This window comes from Chironomus tepperi, unplaced genomic scaffold (assembly GCF_022539635.2).
Source record: "Chironomus tepperi strain 1889 unplaced genomic scaffold, CSIRO-AGI_Ctep_v1 contig_34, whole genome shotgun sequence".
NCBI lineage: Eukaryota > Metazoa > Arthropoda > Insecta > Diptera > Chironomidae > Chironomus > Chironomus tepperi.
In genome coordinates, this window is record NW_027226156.1 from 1,048,675 (window position 1) to 1,068,713 (window position 20,039).

The 20,039-nt window shown below is 34.3% G+C and overlaps 5 protein-coding genes and 1 long non-coding RNA gene across 6 annotated transcripts; 3 read left to right on the top strand and 3 right to left on the bottom strand.

Moving 5' to 3' along the window:
• The first annotated feature begins 428 nt into the window (after nt 1-428).
• Nucleotides 429-1,819, top strand: LOC139096976 (uncharacterized). Its single transcript, XM_070648742.1, has one exon. The coding sequence runs from the start codon at nt 444-446 to the stop codon at nt 1,629-1,631; it is 1,188 nt and encodes a 395-aa protein (XP_070504843.1). The 5' UTR covers nt 429-443; the 3' UTR covers nt 1,632-1,819.
• Nucleotides 1,820-3,063: 1,244 nt separating this feature from the next.
• Nucleotides 3,064-4,008, bottom strand: LOC139097008 (protein disulfide-isomerase A4-like). The gene is made up of 2 exons (XM_070648774.1): nt 3,519-4,008; nt 3,064-3,383 (listed from the first exon to the last, which is right to left on the bottom strand). Exons 1-2 carry the CDS (start codon nt 3,872-3,874, stop codon nt 3,128-3,130), a joined length of 612 nt encoding a protein of 203 aa, XP_070504875.1. The 5' UTR covers nt 3,875-4,008; the 3' UTR covers nt 3,064-3,127.
• A 2,044-nt stretch (nt 4,009-6,052) lies between these two features.
• Nucleotides 6,053-8,299, bottom strand: LOC139097079 (uncharacterized). Its single transcript, XR_011545023.1, has 2 exons — nt 8,181-8,299; nt 6,053-7,742 (listed from the first exon to the last, which is right to left on the bottom strand). It is a non-coding gene; the product is annotated as an uncharacterized lncRNA (long non-coding RNA).
• Nucleotides 7,879-10,108, top strand: LOC139096985 (trypsin-1-like). The gene is made up of 3 exons (XM_070648753.1): nt 7,879-9,713; nt 9,787-9,806; nt 9,870-10,108. The coding sequence occupies exons 1-3, from the start codon at nt 8,846-8,848 to the stop codon at nt 10,044-10,046; spliced, it is 1,065 nt and encodes a 354-aa protein (XP_070504854.1). The 5' UTR covers nt 7,879-8,845; the 3' UTR covers nt 10,047-10,108.
• A 155-nt stretch (nt 10,109-10,263) lies between these two features.
• On the top strand, nt 10,264-12,919 carry Exo70 (exocyst complex component 7). Its single transcript, XM_070646961.1, has 2 exons — nt 10,264-10,787; nt 10,908-12,919. The coding sequence occupies exons 1-2, from the start codon at nt 10,353-10,355 to the stop codon at nt 12,570-12,572; spliced, it is 2,100 nt and encodes a 699-aa protein (XP_070503062.1). The 5' UTR covers nt 10,264-10,352; the 3' UTR covers nt 12,573-12,919.
• Nucleotides 12,920-15,332: 2,413 nt separating this feature from the next.
• On the bottom strand, nt 15,333-17,432 carry LOC139097874 (histone H4 transcription factor-like). Its single transcript, XM_070649833.1, has 5 exons — nt 17,167-17,432; nt 16,327-16,996; nt 16,121-16,261; nt 15,955-16,047; nt 15,333-15,838 (listed from the first exon to the last, which is right to left on the bottom strand). Exons 1-5 carry the CDS (start codon nt 17,416-17,418, stop codon nt 15,333-15,335), a joined length of 1,662 nt encoding a protein of 553 aa, XP_070505934.1. The 5' UTR covers nt 17,419-17,432.
• Between the last annotated feature and the right edge of the window lie 2,607 nt (nt 17,433-20,039).

The window sequence follows — 20,039 nt, forward strand, 5'->3', positions numbered from 1 at the left end:
GGAGCTCATGATGTGGTTACAAAGCAGTATGGTGGGGCTATTGTGGGGTCTAATAAGTCAACTTGTACTATACTATGTCAAAAAGTCGATTTTCGATTCGGATGGTCCTTAAATGCTCAAATTAATTCAACATCCAAAAACAGCTCAAGTTTCTAAAAAATCTATAGACAAACAACCAAAAGACAAAAAATTGTTTACAATCTAATCGTATATAATCATAAATTTATCTAATGCACACCTTATCGACCGCAACACACCCACTTTTCATTCCTGGAAAGTCCAAAAACGTGATTACAACTATCAATTATCTCAATGTCACGGTTGAAGCTACTACGATATTCTAAATCATATTAATTATTATCTATTCATCCATGAAGCTTACTATATAAGCAGCTACAAATCGAAAGCTTTATTAAGTTTGGAATTAAAAGTCACAGTTTAAAATGAAGTCTGGAACAAAATTACGAAATTGTCTGATTGTATTGGCTTTGATATGGTTTTCAGCTTTATCAGTTGCTGGTGACAACAGCACGACATTTACTGGAAATGGAATTCCAAATGTCGCTTCATTTAATAGTTCTGCGCCTCAACCTCCTTCAAATGCAGCACAAAATGGACAAATGAATGGTAATGGAGGTTTTGGTTCAAGCAGTGGATACATGGACAGCAGTAATGGAGGTTATGGACAGAATAATGGTGGATATGGAAGTGGTGGTATGTTTGGTAGTTCTTATGGTCAAAGTAATGGATATAATCCACAAAGTAGTCAAGGTAATGGATATAATGCCCAAAGTAGTCAAAGTAATGGACAATATGGACAGCCTCAATATGGTGGTGGAATGTTTGGAGGATATGGTCAAGGAAGTCAAAGTGGACAAGGAAGTCAAAATGGATATGGCAGCCAATATGGCGGATTCGGCAGTCAGAATGGCGGGTACGGCAGTCAAAATAGTGGATTTGGCGGTCAAAATGGAGGATACGGCAGTCAGAATGGCGGATACGGCAGTCAAAATAGTGGATATGGAAGTCAAAATGTTGGATATGGAAGTCCGAATGGTGGACTATTTGGTGGAAACAGTCAAAGTTATGGACAAAATAATCAATACAATGGATATGGACCACAAACCGGTCAAAATATTCCATCAAATGGTCAATCCAGTCCAACGAATGGACAAAATGGTGGACAAAGCGCTCAAAACGGTCCAGCTAACCAACCTGGTCAAAATGGTGGATACGGAGCACCTACCAGCCAGAATGGAGGTTATGGAAGTCCATCTGGTCAAAATGGCGGTCAAAACACTCCAAGTTTGGGTTACGGAGGTCAACCTGGTCCGAATGGTGGTCAAACGGGACAAAATGGAGGATATCAACAAGGAGGAAATAAAGGTGGTAAAACAGGTGGTGGAACTAAAAGTCCAGGTGGTCAGAGTGGCTATGGAGGTGGTCAGAGTGGCTATGGAGGTGGTCAAGGAGGTTTTGGAGGCAATCAAGGAGGTTATGGAGGCAATCAAGGAGGATATGGAGGCAATCAAGGTGGTCAAGGAGGCTATGGAGGTAATCAAGGTGGTCAAGGAGGCTATGGTGGTAACCAAGGAGGCAGCAAAGGCGGCAAAGGTGGTAGAGGATATTAAGACATGACATAATCTGACAATAGTGCAACCAATTAACATTAAAACAGGATAATTGATATTTTTCAACAGAAAATCATTGTTAATAAAACTAAATTTTAGTTCCGGATGTAAATTTTAAAATACCCAAAAATAGATGTTCAAAAATTCTAATAATAAATGCAAAAATTCAACCCAAAATTAATATGAAATGTTTTTTTAATCAGCGACACATAGGAAGGATAAGACAAGGCTCGGATTCTCATTTGAAAATGTCCAGACAAGTGTCTGAGCTTTGCATATGGAATCCCTAAACAATCACTCATAAAAATTGCCCAAATCCATTGAATCGCTGCAGCATCTCAACTATGAACTTCAAGTGGATCTCAAAGGAACTCTTTTGATCCACTGAGCGTTAATAAATCAGATGAACTGGTTCCTTTTTCTGGCTAAAACGGATACTTCTTATAGTTTATTGTCTTGGGAGTCAATGGCGACCGGCCGCCGCGTCACATATCGCTTATGGAAAAATTTGGAAAGTCTTCCAATTGGAGGTCAAATTTAAGTATAAATGGACTGCTTGGAGATTCCTAAAGATTGACTTTACTTGTCTAGATGGGAGTCAATTGATAGCCACACACGTTCTAGGATGATTAAGATTCTAGATAAAGTGCGAATGACTGTCTTTACTACATTTGAGTCACTAAGGTCGATTACAAAATTTTCAATCAAATTTAAAACAAATCATTTAATTAATTATACATTTTATATTATCAAATTATACATTTTTAGCCACTTTGACTGCTGACTTAGTCATGCTGACTTTGATTCATGCTGACTTAGTCATTTTCTCATCACAACGGACGAAAATTCCTTAAAATCATTTGCCAAGTCAGCAGCTCCATTTGCCAACTTTCCAAAATCCTTTACAACTTTATCCCAAATTGATTCTTCTTCGTCTGGAATTGTTGTCACTTCCTCGACTTCATCGACTTTAATTGACTCAGATTTGATGAGGAAAATTGAATTTAGTGATGGAAGTAATCTTGCGGGTCGTGGTGAGTTCCGGATTGGAATCGAAATTGACGATTTTATGAAGAAAATTGTGAGAAAAATTTGAACAAATTTCATCACTTTTTTGGAATGTGCTGTTAATGAGTTTGAAGTAATTTTGCTGAATTTGGTTCTGATTTGAGCTGCACTTTTAATAAAATTTAGATAAAATTGTGAATATTGACAGATGTGACTGTTCTATTAGTACAAATGTGAATGAAAATATTCAAAATATTTATTTTATTAATAGACATTAATTGACGTTCAGGTTTTGGCTGTAGATGATCAAAAGTAGTGATTTTAAATTTACCAAAATTATACCTTTCATGTCTCATAATTTTCACATGACTGCTGAATATAAATTTCCTATTTATAGACAATACTACGCAAATAATAATACAAATTTTACTTGTTTTGAATTTTATTAGAAATTTTCATTCACAAATCATTCAATCTCCTATCCATCATCATTTAGACTCTCTCAAGTACACTCTCCATGCTTCATCAACAAGTCTACTGGCATCCTTAATTTCTCCAATTAAATTTTGTCGGATCTCACCTTTTCTGATTAATTTAAATGATGGATATGCCTTGACTTTAAACTTTTCACATAATGTGCTGCCATCCACTTCACATTGAATCTCAGCGACGGCAATTGGTGTTGATGAGAGACGATATGAGACATCGTGCCAGGCTGGAATGACTGCTGCACTGTGTGGACACCTGTTGGGAGATTGAAATGTATAGGAATCAGCTGTGTGTTAATGAGTTCATGCCAACCTTTCCCTACAATGCTGGGCATTCAGCTTTGCGTCTGCCTGCATAATAGTCATTACAAACCAAGCCAAAAAAACTCACCAATCTGTGAAAAACTTGACATAAATCCATTCATGTTGACTAGCAAATTGTGTAAAATTAGCATCAGTCAAGACAACGACTGGATAGCGATAAACAGGATTGCTTAATTCAATTTTGGATTCTTCAACTGATTCGCCTGTAACTGACTCTGTTGTCGATGACATCCTTTGAATTCTGACACTGGCATTTGGTGAATCATTAAGATATCCGAGAATTGTGTCTAGCAGGCCTTTAGATGGTTGTGCAGCATAATCATGAACTTGTGGCTGATTATCTTGTGATGATACGACATTTGTCAGCAAAATTGTTAAGAATATAACGTTAAAGATAGCATTTGACCTATTGAACATCCTCATTGCAATCTTTATATCTTTTTGGATGCAAAAATGCTTCTTTTAACCAGTCTTGATCCACTTTCACGAATCCCGAATATATTAAACAAATCAACTCAAACAGCTGTGATAGAATTTTAAATTGATACTGATCATCGTCGTTGACTTGCTTAAGATTTTATAACATTTTTTTTTCTTGTTCTTCTCAATCAATAATTATGTAAATAGAGAGTGTGAAATGGAAGATTAAATAATTTTGGAACCTGAATTGATTGATACGAAGAAGTAAGTAAGGAAATGTTGAGTTGGTGATTAAAATGTTGATGAGCTTTTTGGGTTAAAAGGGATATTTGAGGTATTTTAGAGGTAAATTGTGAACTTAGATAGAACGTATGGGTCCTTGAGATGTTCAAAGCATGTCTCGATTCTTTAAATGTGTCTTAATTGAAGGTATAGCTTTAAGTTGACTCGAATGTTGTATAAAAAATCGACTCGACTTCAGGGGATGGGAAGGGGGTCGAGGAACGTGTCCATGGTCCAGACATGTTTACTGACCTGACCGGATCCTTTTAGAATGTAGAATAGCCAGAAATTGGAATTTTGGCATAAAAATCTCGAATAAATTAGAGAAATTGTCCAAAAAGAAGAGACAGCATGACATCCCCTCTCCCCACCTCTGAATCCTCTCCTCTATTTCACCAACTAAAAGACTCCATTTACACATCCCCAAAATTCAGTCCGACAAGTCAAACTGTCCAGAACTTTATTCCTTGTCATTATAAATATTCCCAAAAAAAATACGTTAAAATAATCTTGAATTACCTGTTAACATTTAAGAAAAAAATCCATGAATGAAGATAATTTTATGATAATGATCCGATCGTGCGGCTCTATTATCAATTGATATTTACAGCATCCATAAAATGAATTACAACAACAAATTAATTAATTTCTTATGAATATTTATATTTATCAAATATTCGTTAATATTCATTTCTTATTAGCATCATAATTTGTGTGAAAATTTGTCAGAAATTGGGTAAATCCTCTGTTAAAATTAGGAATGTTCGTCATTTTAGTGTAATTTGCGATGGATTTGAATTTTTATGTTCATGAACTGTAAGTGCGGACTGAGAATACCAGACAGAACCGTTGATTGTGCCTAAATACCAGACACAACTATTAATTGAGCCTTAATGCCAAATATATTAAGGCTGGATAGAAACAAAAAACAATTTTTTTTTATTAAATTTTAATCTTAATTTTTACAAAAAATCAACAAATTTAAAACAAAAATCCCAACATTTTAGACTTAAAGACAGTGTCAAATAATCCACTTCCGATTCCAACAGCCGATCCACCAAGAATTCCAGTAGTTTGTCCAAGTCCAGTTCCAACGTTACCTAAAGCTTGTCCAAGTAAATTTCCACCTTGTGCAGCACCACCAAATGTCGATAATCCTAAACTTCCTAATGGATTTAATGGTGCTGGCTGTGCTGGAGCTGGTGCAGCTGTTGTTGCTGCTTGTGCTGCTGCTGGATCTTGAGGACGTGCCAAAGCTCCAATTATTAATACAGAAAAGATTATGAAAACTTTCATCTTATTTTATGTCTTGTCTTAAACAAGTTTCTAGCTTAAATGATGATGAAATTGGATGTGAAATAATTTTGAATTTCTGAAATTGGATGTGGATGTGTTTCAGGGACAACTGTGTAAATATTTTCGTACAACTTTGTGAAAAAAATATGTCAAAATATAGAATGTTGTTAGATGTGAATAAGTGGATCACATCATAGACGGTTCAATGAAATTTTCAAGGAATTAAGTAAGGTTTGGGATGGACGGCATAGAATAGGTGATGAGAATGATTGGAGGTTGCTGTAACTTTAGTGTGGGGCTGGATTTGGTGACAATAACACTCCATGTCAGAGAGATATTTGGCTTAAGCCACAAAATCGCTTTATTTAATGCTGTATACCTTCCAGAAAGGCTGTTCTTTCTAAAATATGCTTCATGGTACACCTGGGTACCCTTGGACATGTCGTAGAACGTATGATGACTTGGCAAATTAACACTTGAACTTGATTAGCGACTTTTTTTGCATATTAGGAGTTTTGTAATGCGAGGGTGGGGAAAAGGGGATTTGGATGGTCTGAAAATTCATTTTTTGCATAGCTTAATAAGTGAATAATCCCAAAATAATTGAGTATGGTCATAAAATGAACAATTTATTGGCACTTCAGTACTTAATGTTTGACATTTAACTTAGAATTTTTGATAAGATACACTACTGGGATTGTCATCCTTAACAACAGGCTTTTCATGAATCCCGCATAAATTCAAAAATCCATCAATATAAAACACAGCAATAATCAACAAGATAGCTATAAAAAGGATACAAATTAAAGTAAATAATAAATCTTTTAGTGAAAATTCCAATTTTTCATCAATTTCTTCTGTTGTAGATTCTGCTGCTGCTTCTGTTGTGGCTGAATCATCCTTCATGTCCTTATAATTATCGTAACATATGTCCAAAGTTTTAGTCTGACTTTCATCGACGCATGGATTTTCAGTTCCAATAATCTTCAAGAATTTAGCATCAAATCCAGGTTCAATAAACTTTATCAAATTGTATGACAAGTCAAGCTCTAAAAATTTGAAATTGCCTTCCGGGAACATGTTGACTTCCAAAATTTCAATCCTATTCGATCCAAGATTCAATTTTTGTAGATTTTTAAGGAATTTGAATGAATTTTTGCTGATTTTTTTGATCGAATTGTGACTAAGATCTAAGGATGTTAAGGATGTCAGCTTCATAAATGTCGTTGACTTGATGGATTCGAGTGAATTTGAGGACATTTTCAAAATTTTTAAATTTACTAAATTTCTGTATGAAAAAATGTACGGAAGTTCACGAATGTTGTTGTGACTCAAGTCAAGTTCCAGTAAATTATCCAGCATATAAAAGGAATATCCAGAAAATCCACTAATTTCGCATGATTTTAGTTCCAATATTTCTAAATTTGTCAAACCTTCAAAAACCCCGCGTGAATAATTTCTGAAAATTTGTGGATTCCAACTAAGTTTTAAGGTTTTGAGGCTGCTTAGGGCTTTAAAAATGTCATTTGGAAGGTCAACTAAAGAATTCATTGATATGTCAAGTTCTGTTAAATTTGATGGACCAGTAAACAGCACTGACGTCAGCGAATTCCTCGATAAATTCAAGCTTCGAAGATTTGGAGCGTCCCTAACCTCAAAATAGTCAAAATTGTTATTTCTAAGGTCAATAACCTCAAAATTACCGACATTAAACTTGGTAATTCCAGTACCGGAAATGAATAATTCTTTCAATCCTGTCAGGTACTTAAGGTCATCGGACATAACCTCAACTAAAGGATTATTATCAATTTTTAGACCTTCCAGACCGTCAAGTCCCTCAAAACCTTCAACAGGAACTTTTGTGAATAAATTTGAAGCCAATTTTAAAATCTTTAAATTTTTACAATTCCTAAAAATCCCACGCGACAATTCCGACAAATCATTGCGATTTAATGAAATTTCCTCAATATAATCACAAACTTCAAATGCATTAGCTGCAACCTCCTTTATATGAAAAAATGAAATTTCAATTTTCCTCAAATTCAAGAATTTTCTCATCAAAATGTCATCAAGAACAGTTAAAGTTGAATTTTCGTCAATTATTGATGATATTACAGTCACACTTCCATCATCATATCCATCAATTGTGTGAATAAAGTATTGTTCGTTAGGTGCGGCGTTTGATAAGTCGCAAATATAATTTTTATTGCTATCAATGTGAAAATTACATTTTAAAGCTGATAATGATGGAGTGAGGATGAGCACATATATAAAGGTAATTACGAGCATGATTCTAGGGAGGATTAAGAAGATTTTATAAATTAGGAAGGTTAAGCTAGATAGAGGGAAGTAGGGAATGGTAAGAAAGGGAAGGTAGGGAAGGTAGGGAAGTAGGAAGGTAGGGAAGTAGGGAAGGTAGGGAATGTAGGGAATGGTAGGGAATGGTAGGGAATGGCAGGGAATGGTAGGAAATGGTAGTGAAAGTTGGCAAGTTAAGGAAGGTAGCTAAGGTCGTCTTAGCTTAGGGTTTATTCGTGTAAATTCCACTAAGCCGTAAAACATCTCACAGAGGCAGATTCAGAGTAGGTTGGGTTGACCCTTAACCCCCTCCCTCTCTGAATACGCCTCAGATCTTAGCTACGCCACTGTCCTGACTGAAATATGACCCATTTTTATCCTTCCTGATATAATTCAAAACTTACTGAATTCAAAGACTTATTTGAGGACTTACTTTAAAAACTAAAAGGTGTAAATTGACGAAACAGAAGCTAAACTAATGGTGCTAAAATTAATTTAAAATAACTAAAATTCACCTCAATACTCAATAAATAATCAACAATGACTAACTCAAGCTGAATAAAAAATATTCTCAAAAAAATATAAAAATAATGAAGAGAACTTTTTAATTACAAGCAATTGAAATAATCTATTATCTTATCATACGTTGTCATTTATATGTTTACACTTGGGTAGGGTAACCCGATTATGTCTGTAAAATTCCGGGCAAAATCATTTTGCTGAGAATAATTTTTGAGTATTTTGGTATAAAGAAGGACAGAGTAGGTGGGGGGTATGGTAGGGCTAGGGAGTATTGAACAGTAATAAGAATGACGCATGGATGACCATTACTTACATAATGAATCATCATAATTATGTCTACAACAAATCTTCATGTTTCAATTTAAGAACCGGTATAGTAATTTCTTGTTAAATGTTTAGCACCATTTAATTGCTTACCGGCTGTTTCTTTTCTTTGTTATTTCTTCTATAATTCTTGTCTAACTGGTAATACCCATGTTAAATGCAACTTAATGACTATTTTGTGTATGCCAGTTCAGTCAATTTTAAATAGTCGTAGTGGATTGAGGTGTCTTATCAGACTTGAGCCAAAAAATTATGGAAATTGTAGTATTCAGGCTTATTTCCGTATTTTGTGTACTGTTAGTTGGATGTGCAAAGCCACAATATAATACTTTTAATCCACAAAATCCATTTCTTAATAATATTCCAATTTCTCAACAAAATCCACCACAATCAGACATCTATTATCCATCAGATCCAGTTATAGTCAACAATAATTCTCAGCCAAGCCGACTAAGTGAACAAAAATGTGAAGAATATTGGAAGAGAAGTCGAACAGTTATAGCAGTTGGTTCATTATCGCTCTATCCTGTCGTTCAGAACATAAGCGATGATAGCTGCGATAGCTCACAAGGCTTAATAGTTGGCGGTGAAAATGCAAAAAAGGATGAATTTCCACACATGGCTGCACTTGGATATATGAACATAGATAATGTATTTATATTCATTTGCGGTGGTTCTTTGATTTCTGATGAGTTTGTGCTGACTGCAGCACATTGTAGATATGGTGGAGGTGGTAAACCGACATTGGTGCGTCTTGGTGTTTGGAATTTGAAGATTAAAGACTATGATTCACATGAATTTGAGGCTCGAATTAAATCATTTATTGTTCATGAAAATTATAATCCAAATCTGAGTGAAAATGACATTGCAGTCATAAAGCTCTCAAAAAAAGTCAGATTGTCAAAATTTATTCGACCTGCATGTCTAATGACTTCAACGGAAAGAATACAGGACAGTAAAATAATCGCAACTGGATGGGGATTAACAAATCCATATTATGGTGACACATCGGAAATTTTGCAAAAAGTGGAACTGAGTTTAATCAGCAATGATGAATGTAGTGCACATTATGAGGGTCATAATATTTTTAATACGCAATTGTGTGCAGGAGATTTGAAAGGTGATTGATATGTGATGATTATGTAGAGCATGGCTTGATTGTGCTTAATAAATGTGATTCTTTTCCATTTCAGGTGGCAAGGATACATGTCGGGTAAGTCCTCATTTTACAACATCATAAATTTCTATTTTTGATTCCATTTTTTTGAATTTTTAGGGAGACTCAGGAGGTCCACTACAGATTGTTTCTCAGAAGAACAAATGCATATATCTCATAATTGGAGTAACAAGCTACGGAGCTGCATACTGTGGAGGACCCAACTCTCCTGGAGTGTATACAAGAGTGTCGGAGTATGTTGACTGGATTGAGCAGAAGGTTTGGGGATCGTCATGACTCAGGATTTGATCTTATGTTCAAAAAGTCATAAAATAAATTTAGATTAAATCACAATATCATTGAAATTTTTAAAATTCATTGAATTTTTGGGTTTTTTTCTGATTTTTCCATTGAATTTTTTGATTTTTCAGCCTGAATAATTCATTCATAAGTCTACCTGAATTCAAAAATCCAAACAATTTAGTACAAAACAGTTTTCGAAAATGTTCGAAAATTCGAAATTCAAATATTTACAAATTTAATCAAAACAAAAAAAAAAATCTTCAATTTTCATTCCAATTTAAATTTCACAAGTCCATAAAAATGGAAGAAGGACTGTCAACGCTTCAAATAGAAGCAAAGCTAGAGCGTGAGCGTACAAATATCGCAATGCTCGAGCAGAACCTGAACAAATACAACGATTTAACAAATCAAGCTAGTAAAATCCTTAAAACATTTGAAAGTCGACTCCTGAAAGTTGAGGAAAATGTACTTCCACTCTATAAAGTCACAAAGTCACTCGAATGTCAGCAAAAGAATCTCGATCTTGTCATTAAGAAGCTCGATAATGTTTTGGAGCATTACAGCTGCAGTCAGGAGCTTGCTAACTTTATTAATATGGGAATTGATTCGGAAAATGTTGAATATTTCCTGGAAGCACTGAATAAATTGAAGAGAGCTAAGGAATACTTTATATCAACGAATCAAGGAAGTGTTGAGCTACAGAATGTGACTTTGCTGTTTAATAATGGATGTGATGTAAGTTATTGCACAGTATAATGAATATTTGAATATCAAGAGCTAGTTACATACCACTTATGCATCCCTGACCCCAAAATTCATTAAAAATCCTCAAAATTCCATCAATTTCAATTCCAGGCAATGAACACATACTTCAAACAATCCATCAGACGTCACAGCACTCCAATCAAGCCAGTCGATCTTATTGACTTGATCTACATGGAAGATGACACATCAACATCAACAAATGAGGAATTCTCTGGATCATCATCAATCCGTCAATTTCCACAAGACACAAGAAAGGAACTTAGAACGATTGCCGAGTGGCTTGATGAGAATTTACGTCGAGAATATATGACAATTTACAGTGACGAGAGGTCCGACATCATTTACAGATCATTAATAATGTTGAAGGATCATCAAAAGTCATCAAGTCTTGGTAATGATGCAGGAATGAAGATTAAGACATTTGGAAGGCTGTCAGACAGCGGAAAGAAGAAGTTGCAAAGTATTTTTGAGAGGAAGGCCAACAAAATGTTGACAAAGGCATCAGGTGGACTGCTGAAGAAGCAATTGAACCTTAGTAATGATAACTTCCTTAATGACGACATGTACGGTGAAAATAATGACATGGAACTTGAAAAGTATTTAGTTCTACTATTGGCACTGCAAAAGCTTTTAGTGGTCGAGCGACAGGTCCTTAATGACATAGTTCCGCCATCAAAGCAAAATGACGTTTTTTCACGCGTTGGAACTGCCAGTATTGAGATGATTGTTAAGGATGCCGAGCAGATAACAAGTCGAGTAATAAAGTCGATTCAAAAGAAGGAATGGTCAGCAGCATTAGCTGTATTTAGTGCTATGAAGCATGTGACAGTCCTTCAACCAGACATTGAGAAGATTTGCAATCAGGAACAAAAGAATCAGCTAAGTGGAGTCATGAATCGATTCCATTTGACTGGAAAGGCTGCATTAGATCAATTTATTGAGTCTGTTAAGAATGAAGGACTTAGTCAGGTGCAATTGACTGGATCGAGTAACTTTCCAAAAGACGCGACTGTCCATCAATTAACATCAGATACTTTATGGTTCCTTGAACATCTATTTCCATATTATGAGATTGTTGGTCCAATTTTAGGACAAGATACCGTCTACTCACAGCCATTACAGCAAATATCCACAATTAAGTCACTGAGTCAAGAAGATCAAAAGAATCGTGCCTTAATTGGAATTTATTACCGAAAAGTTCTAACGGAATTAAATTTCACAATAATCACAAAAGCTGATCAAATTTACAATAATGATGCGACCAAGCAGCTATTCAAGCTCAACAACATTTACTACATCCTTAAAAGTCTTCAACGTAATAATCTTTTGGATGTTGTCAAGTTCACGGAAGTGGATTGTGAGAAGAGATATTTAAAGATGATTGATGATCTTAAGCAGGCATATCAAGCAACATGGCAAAAGCTTCTCATTCATATCACACCACTTGATGACTGTCCGAGACCAGTTAATGGGAAATTAAAGGACAAGGATCGAGCTATTGTAAAGGAAAAGTTTTCAAATTTCAATAAAGAATTTGACGATTGTGTCAAGAATCAGCGTGGAATTTCCATACCGGACTTATTGCTGAGAGAAGGACTAAAACGTGATAATCTTGAGGCTATTGTTCCACATTATAATGCCTTTTATGACATGTATTCTGATTGTGACTTTGCTAAAAATAGAGAGAAATATGTAAAGTATACAGCACATCACTTGTCAACGTTGCTGAATAATTTGTTTGATGACCGAGTATAGATTTATGTTAATTTTGTAATCATGTATTAGCTTTAATGCTCTATTATTGTTATATGACTTATATGTGGTCCTGGAAAGCATGAGTTATGGCATCAAGTCATGGATTTTGGCTGAAAATTGTAAAATTCTTAAAAAATGTTCAAGTTTTTGATACAATAATTAAGAAATTGTAAAAATTTTGCATTTCTTAAGAGACTCAGAGTAGGCAGGACTTTTCGAGTTGAACTCCAAAATGGAACCGTCCCAACTCTGCTCTGAGGACTTCCAGGTGGACTTTATAATTATTAAAATGCTTAATATGTATTAAATTGCAATAAAAATTCAATATTTATCAAATTAAACTATAATTAATGAACTATACTCCAAAAAATGCTGGGTGATGAGGATCTGCTGGTTTGGGTTGACCCCCTCTTCTGATGTAAAATTGGCCAAACAAATTATGACTCAGTTTTGTACTTGAATATCCAAAATAAATTGCTTTTTAATAGCATAAATTTAATATTGAGTAATTTAAATTAAATCAAATTTTCAAAATGTTAATGAACTTTTTTATCCATTGGAGAAATTTTTATAAATTAAAGCGACAATCAAAAATTTATTTTAGTCTATCAAAATCATTTTGGATGAAAGCTTTAAACTAATTTGGATTTAGAATATACACAAACTAAGGATTATGAGGTTAGCAAGGGTATGTATTTTGAAACCATATTTTCTAATTTGAGAGTGGTTTGAGATGAATTTCAAAACAACTCGAAGTCAACTTGACTTTTTTTAGGTCAAGTTGACTTGATTGAATTGAGTTTACTTGATTAAGTCAAATTGACTTGATTGAGTCGAGTTGACTTTTCTGAATCAAGTTGACTTGATTTTATTTAGAGTCAAGTTGACTTGAGTTGATTTTCAATGTAAAATTGGAGTTGACTTTGAGAAGAGTTGGCAAGACTCTAGGATCCCTTCCAACTCTGGTCTACAGTTTCTACATTTCATTACAATTCATAATTTTCTCCCTAAATTGCAGTTCCTGATCATTCAAATCTTCATTTTGATTTGTTTGTTTCATTTGTCATTTTCAAGAAATATTTTGGAATTCTTTGGATTTGGAAGACTTGGAAACTCAAATAGGTACAGCAACAATAATAACAACAATAATAGAAGAAATGGCAACAACAACTACAATAATGGATGGAATAACAGATACAACATAAATCGTCCAAATGGATTCAACAATTGGGGTGGATATTTCAGCAGCAATTACAATCCAAACAGGAACAGCAACAATTTTGGACTAAGTTACTTCAACATTCGAAATGCGAGGCAAAAACTTTCGACCGGACTCAACTTTTTTGGCTTTTTTCGTCCAGTAAGCAGTCCAAATAACAGCAACAACAATAATTACAACAATTATGGATCTAATTATGGGACTAGCTATGGATCTAGTAATTATGGATCGAATTATGGATCAAACTACAATTATGACTATGTTGGAAACATAAATAATAATTATGGATCATCTGAATCTCCAAATTATTATTTTGGATGATTTAATGCTTTATTTGTAAGATTTTTAAGAATAATTAATAAAAAACTATTAAAATACTAAATTTTTGGGGTTTTCATGATGTTTTATCTGTTAACAGTCTGGTTCCTTGCTTCCTTGAGTAGCACATTTCCCTGAGTAATACGAATGGTCACTTTTTGACCTTTAAAATAGGGTAAACTCATCCGTCACTGTGTCATCAGGGTAATTTCGCGTTTTACCGTTGATACGACGATGTGTCGGTGCCCCAGTGAATGCATTGTGCTGCTTGAGCAAATTTTCATCTCACTAGCATCTTTGGAGTTCTCAATATGGATACATTCTCTCCAAAACTCCTTGAATACTGAATTTAATTGAAGTGCCCAAGTTTATTGTAATATCAGAGTTATTGGTACACAAGAAGCTCAATTTATGTTTGAATGACTTGATTCTAGCCATTTGAATCACATATAAGCTCAGCAATGCCAAAGTCATTAACAATATATCAAAAATCTATTATCACATTAATGCTGATTTAATTGATCAAATTTTAATAAAAATGGAATTTTCTGCTACAATTATTTCAGTTCTATTGGTAATGTTTAGCAAGTAAGGCTTAAACAGTGCTGATGATACAAAAATTGAGTGATTCAAATTTCAGGCAACATGGATAAATTTAATGTAATTTATTTTAATCGAGTCTAGTCGAGTCTAGTCGAGTCTAGTCGAGTAAATCTTAGCTTTCCTTTCAGATTCTGCTTATCCAAATACTTCTTTTGATCTTCCTTCTTGACTCTACAAAACTACATCGATCAAGAAGTTCATATGACTTTTTTGGATATGGAAATCAAAACAGCAACAGCAATAATCGTAGAAATGGCAAAAACAGAAACAATTCAAACAGACGTAATGGATTCAATTTTGGAAGTGGCTATTACAACAGAAACAACAACAACAATCGATTTGGATATTTTAACTTTCAAAGCCCAAGACGTAGACTACAAAATGGATACAGTTATTTTGGATTTGGTCAGCCTAGATATCCAAATTTTAATTATAACTATCCAATAAATAACAACAACAACAACTATAATTATGGAGCAAATTATGGACTTAATTATGACATTGTAACCAATAATAATGATTATGCTGCATATCCAAGTAACAGTTATGGTTCTGAAACCATACCAAATTATAGCTATATATAAAGTTTATGGGATTCTGAAGAAATTGCTGATTTTTTTCTAATTTTTATTTATTAATTTATTATAATTCTTAACAATTGCAAAATCATTGATGTCCTTCTTATCAGCGTCAGTCATTTCCTCATCAGGATCATTAGGAATTTCCCTTACATCTATATTAACACTATCCGTCATATTATTTATGCTGGCAATTTCATATGTAATTTTTGCGCCACTAAATCCACTCACAGATCCAACAGTAACCTTTGTCTCCTTTAAATTTTCAACTCTTTTCGTCTGTAGCCGATAAAATCCATCTTCATCCTGTTTATAAATGAACCTTGAATGTCCTGGTGGACTGATAAAATCATGATCAGCTTTTAAGTGCTTCGTCAGTAAATATCCGCGTAGAAACTTTTTATTGCATCCATAAATATGACAGATGTAAAATGCTGGCTGTCCTAAATGTTCGCGTGCATCATGTCGCTTTAGGGCCATTAATGTTCGGCATGAGTAGTTGCATTGAAAGACGTCACATTTGAAGAAATCTCCTGTTTTATGGCTGTCTGTTGGATGGAAGTGTGATTAGTAAATTTGTTGAATTTTGGTATGGGGATAGGAATGGATGGTTTGGGGTCTACTTCCTCCCCCAATTTGTGTATATAAATAAAACAATACTTACTTGCATGCGAGTCCAAATCACGTTTCGTTGTTCCTTTATAGCTGCATTTTTTGCAAGCAAATGGCTTGTTGTTCACATGACGGTATCGAATATCTAAATAAGGAACAGGAACAAGGTTGATTAATATATGAAAATTGAGAACCACAACTTCATCGTGACTACTTACGTCTTGCCAAAACAGACTGCTTTTGACAGCTCAGTCCACATATTGAGCATTGATACTTGTTAACGTGACTTCTGGCATGGTCCTTTAATAGCTTCTCTGATGGATAGAATTTGATACATTCTGTGCATTTAAAGGTTCGCTCTGTGGATGAAGAATGTTTAAATTTTGTTAATCTAGTCTGTAATTAACAAGACTTCAATACTCACGTCCAACAACCTGCCTCATACAATGATTAATAAATAGCTGCTTATTAGCAAACAAATGTCCACAATTTGAACATCCAATCATCTTCTCATTCGTATGAGTCTTTAAGTGCCTCTTTAGTTCAAAAATATTTGGTAATTTCTTATTTTCACAGTCACTCCATTTACAATTAACTGGAATATCCCTAAGCTTAACACGATCATAAAACTTCCATGTTGTCGATCCCGTCTGAAAATCATCATTAATATGATGATTTACATGCTGTATAAAGTCCAAAAATGTCGTATAAGTCTCCTGGCAATTATTCCAATGACAATAATAATTATCAGGAATTGACGGAATTACGTTGCGAAATTTAGAGTCAGCCTGACATACAGGCACACTAATGATGTTAACAAGTGCAAATCCAAATGTTTTCAGCTTAGTATGATAAGCATGATAGTCCAAATGTCGAATAAATTCCTCACGATTGTCTGTCTCAAAACGACAAAGATTCCACTTGCAGGTACAAATTTGAGAATTTTTTACTTCCAACAGGTGATTGTGGACATGAAGGAAGTAAGCTTTGTCGTCTATTGTCTCGTATAGACACTTTTCCCATTCACATTCAATTTTGATGAGTTTTTTGATGTGAGAGTCTGGGTGTCGTCGGAGGAGGTAGGTTAGGGGCTTCTGTGGATAAGAAAATGATGGAATATTGAAATTTTAGATACAGTCGTTAAGGTTTGGGCATATAAGTGTTGTAAAGTCCAAAATTATACAATTTTATAACTGAAATTGTCTGAAAATTGACATAACAAATTCCAGACTCAACAGTCCCTCAAACTTAACATCCAACTCACCTCAAGTTCCTTCAAATTGCACTCATTATTCTCATCCTCCAAGTCCTCAATTTCCATTTGATCAATTTCAGGAACATCATATTCCTCCATATCGTCATTTTCCATATTAACACAAACATCCTCGAGCCAATTCTTGAGTGCTATCGATGACTCGCTAAGCACTTGACCACCAAATGCCTTTGGACTGCTTAATTGATCTGATTTTCTTTCAGAATTTCGCTTTTTATTTCCTTTTAGCTTTTTTCGCGGCATTTTTTTACTGCTTTTTGTTTATAAATAATAAGAAAAGTTTGTGGACTTTATTTGCTTCAAGGGCAATGAATAATTGGTACTAAAGTGAAAAGGAAGTTGCATGTTGATTATATGCTGGCATTTTACCTGATATGAGACATGTTTTTGATTATTTTGAGATTTTTGTTTGGGAATGTTTTGGACCAAATTGAGATTTTAGGACGAAATTTTGAGAACTTTTAGAATCAAATTTGGTCAACTTCGGAATTTTGTTTTGAATTCTGTTGGATCAGGATGTGGACAGCTAGTGGCTTGTGAACATTGAGATCAGTTTTATAATTATGTCTGCATTTGAGATTATTACCTCAAAAATTCCTAGAAAATAAAAGAATTATGCTCTTTAATCCCTTCCTGGATACACCCCTGACACACATATCAAGGCTACAACTCATTCACACATTGTCAAAATAATATAAAATATCTAAAAATAAAAATAATCTTTTGATCTTGTTCTTTGAAATGATTACCTTATTATGTTCAATTTACATTAATTTACAGCCGCACATCTCTAGTATTTCATGACATGTGAGTGTCCAGATGCAGTCTCGACTTGAACGTTTGCGTAAATACATCAAAATAATCCATTTTAACTCAAATTGATGATGCAAAAGTTTATCAAATTTTCAATATTTTTATTAATTCTGCAATTTGGAAGCAGAAATTGTCAAGATTCAGACATTTTGGAATTAAATTCAAACAATTTTTCCGATTCTTTAAGAAATTATCCGTTTCTTTATGTGAAATTCTTTAGTGAGAAGTGAGTTACAGGCATGCAGTAGGATATATAGTCATGACTGATTGACTGAGACTAAATGAGACTGACTGAGGCTGACTGAGACTGACTGAGACTGACTGAGACTGACTGAGACTGACTGAGACTGACTGAGACTGACTGAGACTGACTGAGACTGACTGAGACTGACTGAGACTGACTGAGACTGACTGAGACTGACTGAGACTGACTGAGACTGACTGAGACTGACTGAGACTGACTGAGACTGACTTAGACTGACTGACTGAGACTAAATGAGACTGACTGAGGAGACTGAGACTGACTGAAACTGACTGAGACTTACTGAGACTGACTGAGACTGAACTGAGACTGACTTAGACTGACTGAGACTGACTTAGACTGACGGACACTAAAATTTGCAGAATATCCTAAATTTTTCCAATTTTTCCAGATGTCCATTTAGCAGAAAAGTAGCCCCAATCTGGCTCGATGTCGGTACCAAGCTAAAGTCATCAAAAATTCAAGTTGCAGAGATCGAATGCATCAAAAATAAATCAAAATGTGAAAGTCAAGGGGTATTCAGCTATCCAACTATAAAAATGTACAAAAATGGACTCGAAGATGGAATTTTTAATTCCGAGAAATTTGAGGTTAATGTTGAGAATTTTGTGGCATTTGCCAATGAGTTTGTCGAAAAGGATTCTGGAAAGGATTTAGTGCCGAATCATAAGAGTTTTGGAAAGTGTTTAGGAAGGAAGAAGTGATGTAAAATGATGATCTTGAATAAATATAATTAGATGATGTAATGATGTGCTTAGTGACTCAAAATTCTGAAATCACGACAGCATGCATCAATATCAACAGCATGTAATGTCTTACACTTAAAAATCCATAAATATCAACCCATCCTAATAGCTTATTTCCTTTATTACTTTTTCTTATCAGTAATCTAGATGAAATTCTAAATGAATTAATTTTTTATGGGTCATTTGATTCCCTGTCGTCATATTCAGCCTCATTATCATATTTACAATTTATTATTGCTCAATAATCATCAGAATTAAAAGTAAGTTTGGTGATTGGATGAGTTATAGGTTGCATAAGGCGCAGTAGAAATGCAGGTGAATGTTGATCAGATTGTAGTTGAATGGTCTTATAAGAATTGAGGTATAGGACTTAATACTTCTTCTTTGAAACTTACTGTGATAATAATAAGTAGTAATAATAAAAAAAAAAAAAAGAATAATAATCAAAACAACACTATGATGTACATAAATGTAAGAATTCTGTAAAACAACCTAACGGTTATATACAAATAAATGAAATATATAAAAAAAAAAAAAATTCAAATGTGTTGTTTCAGGGGTGTAAGCATGGGGGTGGAAGTGATTTGAACTTGCATTAATTGCCGACATTTAGAAGAACTTAAGGATAACTAAGGATAACAAATTGAATAATTATTGCCAAAAATCCCCAAAATTGACCTCCAAAACCTTCAATAATACGCCCCTGTACAGTTGTATTCAATTCAAACTCTGACCTTACAGTCAAACCCCTGCCACGGGATCCAATTAAGGCTACATCAGACCCATACTAGTATATTCGAATTCGATTTAAATCTGGTACCATGTCAGAGCTTTGCCGGCTTATTGCCGGGTTTTGAATCGATTATCTGATTTTTAGTATCCGGGCATCTAGCATCGTCCATGCTAGACAATTTGAATCAACATTTTTCCTATAAACAATCTCCAAAAAGTCAATTTTAATTGAAAAGAAATAAAATTTATTTGCACTTGATTTTTTTGTATGTAAAATGAATGAAAGTAAAAGATCAAGTAACAGAAAATAA

What these genes read in the sequence shown, in the direction of transcription:
- LOC139097874 (XM_070649833.1), bottom strand. Translation starts at nt 17,418, where the DNA reads ATGCCGCGAAAAAAGCTAAAAGGAAATAAAAAGCGAAATTCTGAAAGA. An exon ending in TATGAGGCAGGTTGTTGGAC is followed by an intron (nt 16,262 to 16,326) that starts GTGAGTATTGAA and finishes CTTCATCCACAG; the next exon opens with AGCGAACCTTTAAATGCACA. An exon ending in GCAGTCTGTTTTGGCAAGAC is followed by an intron (nt 16,048 to 16,120) that starts GTAAGTAGTCAC and finishes TTCCTTATTTAG; the next exon opens with ATATTCGATACCGTCATGTG.
- LOC139096976 (XM_070648742.1), top strand. Translation starts at nt 444, where the DNA reads ATGAAGTCTGGAACAAAATTACGAAATTGTCTGATTGTATTGGCTTTG.
- LOC139096985 (XM_070648753.1), top strand. Translation starts at nt 8,846, where the DNA reads ATGGAAATTGTAGTATTCAGGCTTATTTCCGTATTTTGTGTACTGTTA. An exon ending in GTGTGCAGGAGATTTGAAAG is followed by an intron (nt 9,714 to 9,786) that starts GTGATTGATATG and finishes TTTCCATTTCAG; the next exon opens with GTGGCAAGGATACATGTCGG. An exon ending in GTGGCAAGGATACATGTCGG is followed by an intron (nt 9,807 to 9,869) that starts GTAAGTCCTCAT and finishes TTGAATTTTTAG; the next exon opens with GGAGACTCAGGAGGTCCACT.
- LOC139097008 (XM_070648774.1), bottom strand. Translation starts at nt 3,874, where the DNA reads ATGAGGATGTTCAATAGGTCAAATGCTATCTTTAACGTTATATTCTTA. An exon ending in GTCAAGTTTTTCACAGATTG is followed by an intron (nt 3,384 to 3,518) that starts GTGAGTTTTTTT and finishes ATCTCCCAACAG; the next exon opens with GTGTCCACACAGTGCAGCAG.
- Exo70 (XM_070646961.1), top strand. Translation starts at nt 10,353, where the DNA reads ATGGAAGAAGGACTGTCAACGCTTCAAATAGAAGCAAAGCTAGAGCGT. An exon ending in TGTTTAATAATGGATGTGAT is followed by an intron (nt 10,788 to 10,907) that starts GTAAGTTATTGC and finishes TTTCAATTCCAG; the next exon opens with GCAATGAACACATACTTCAA.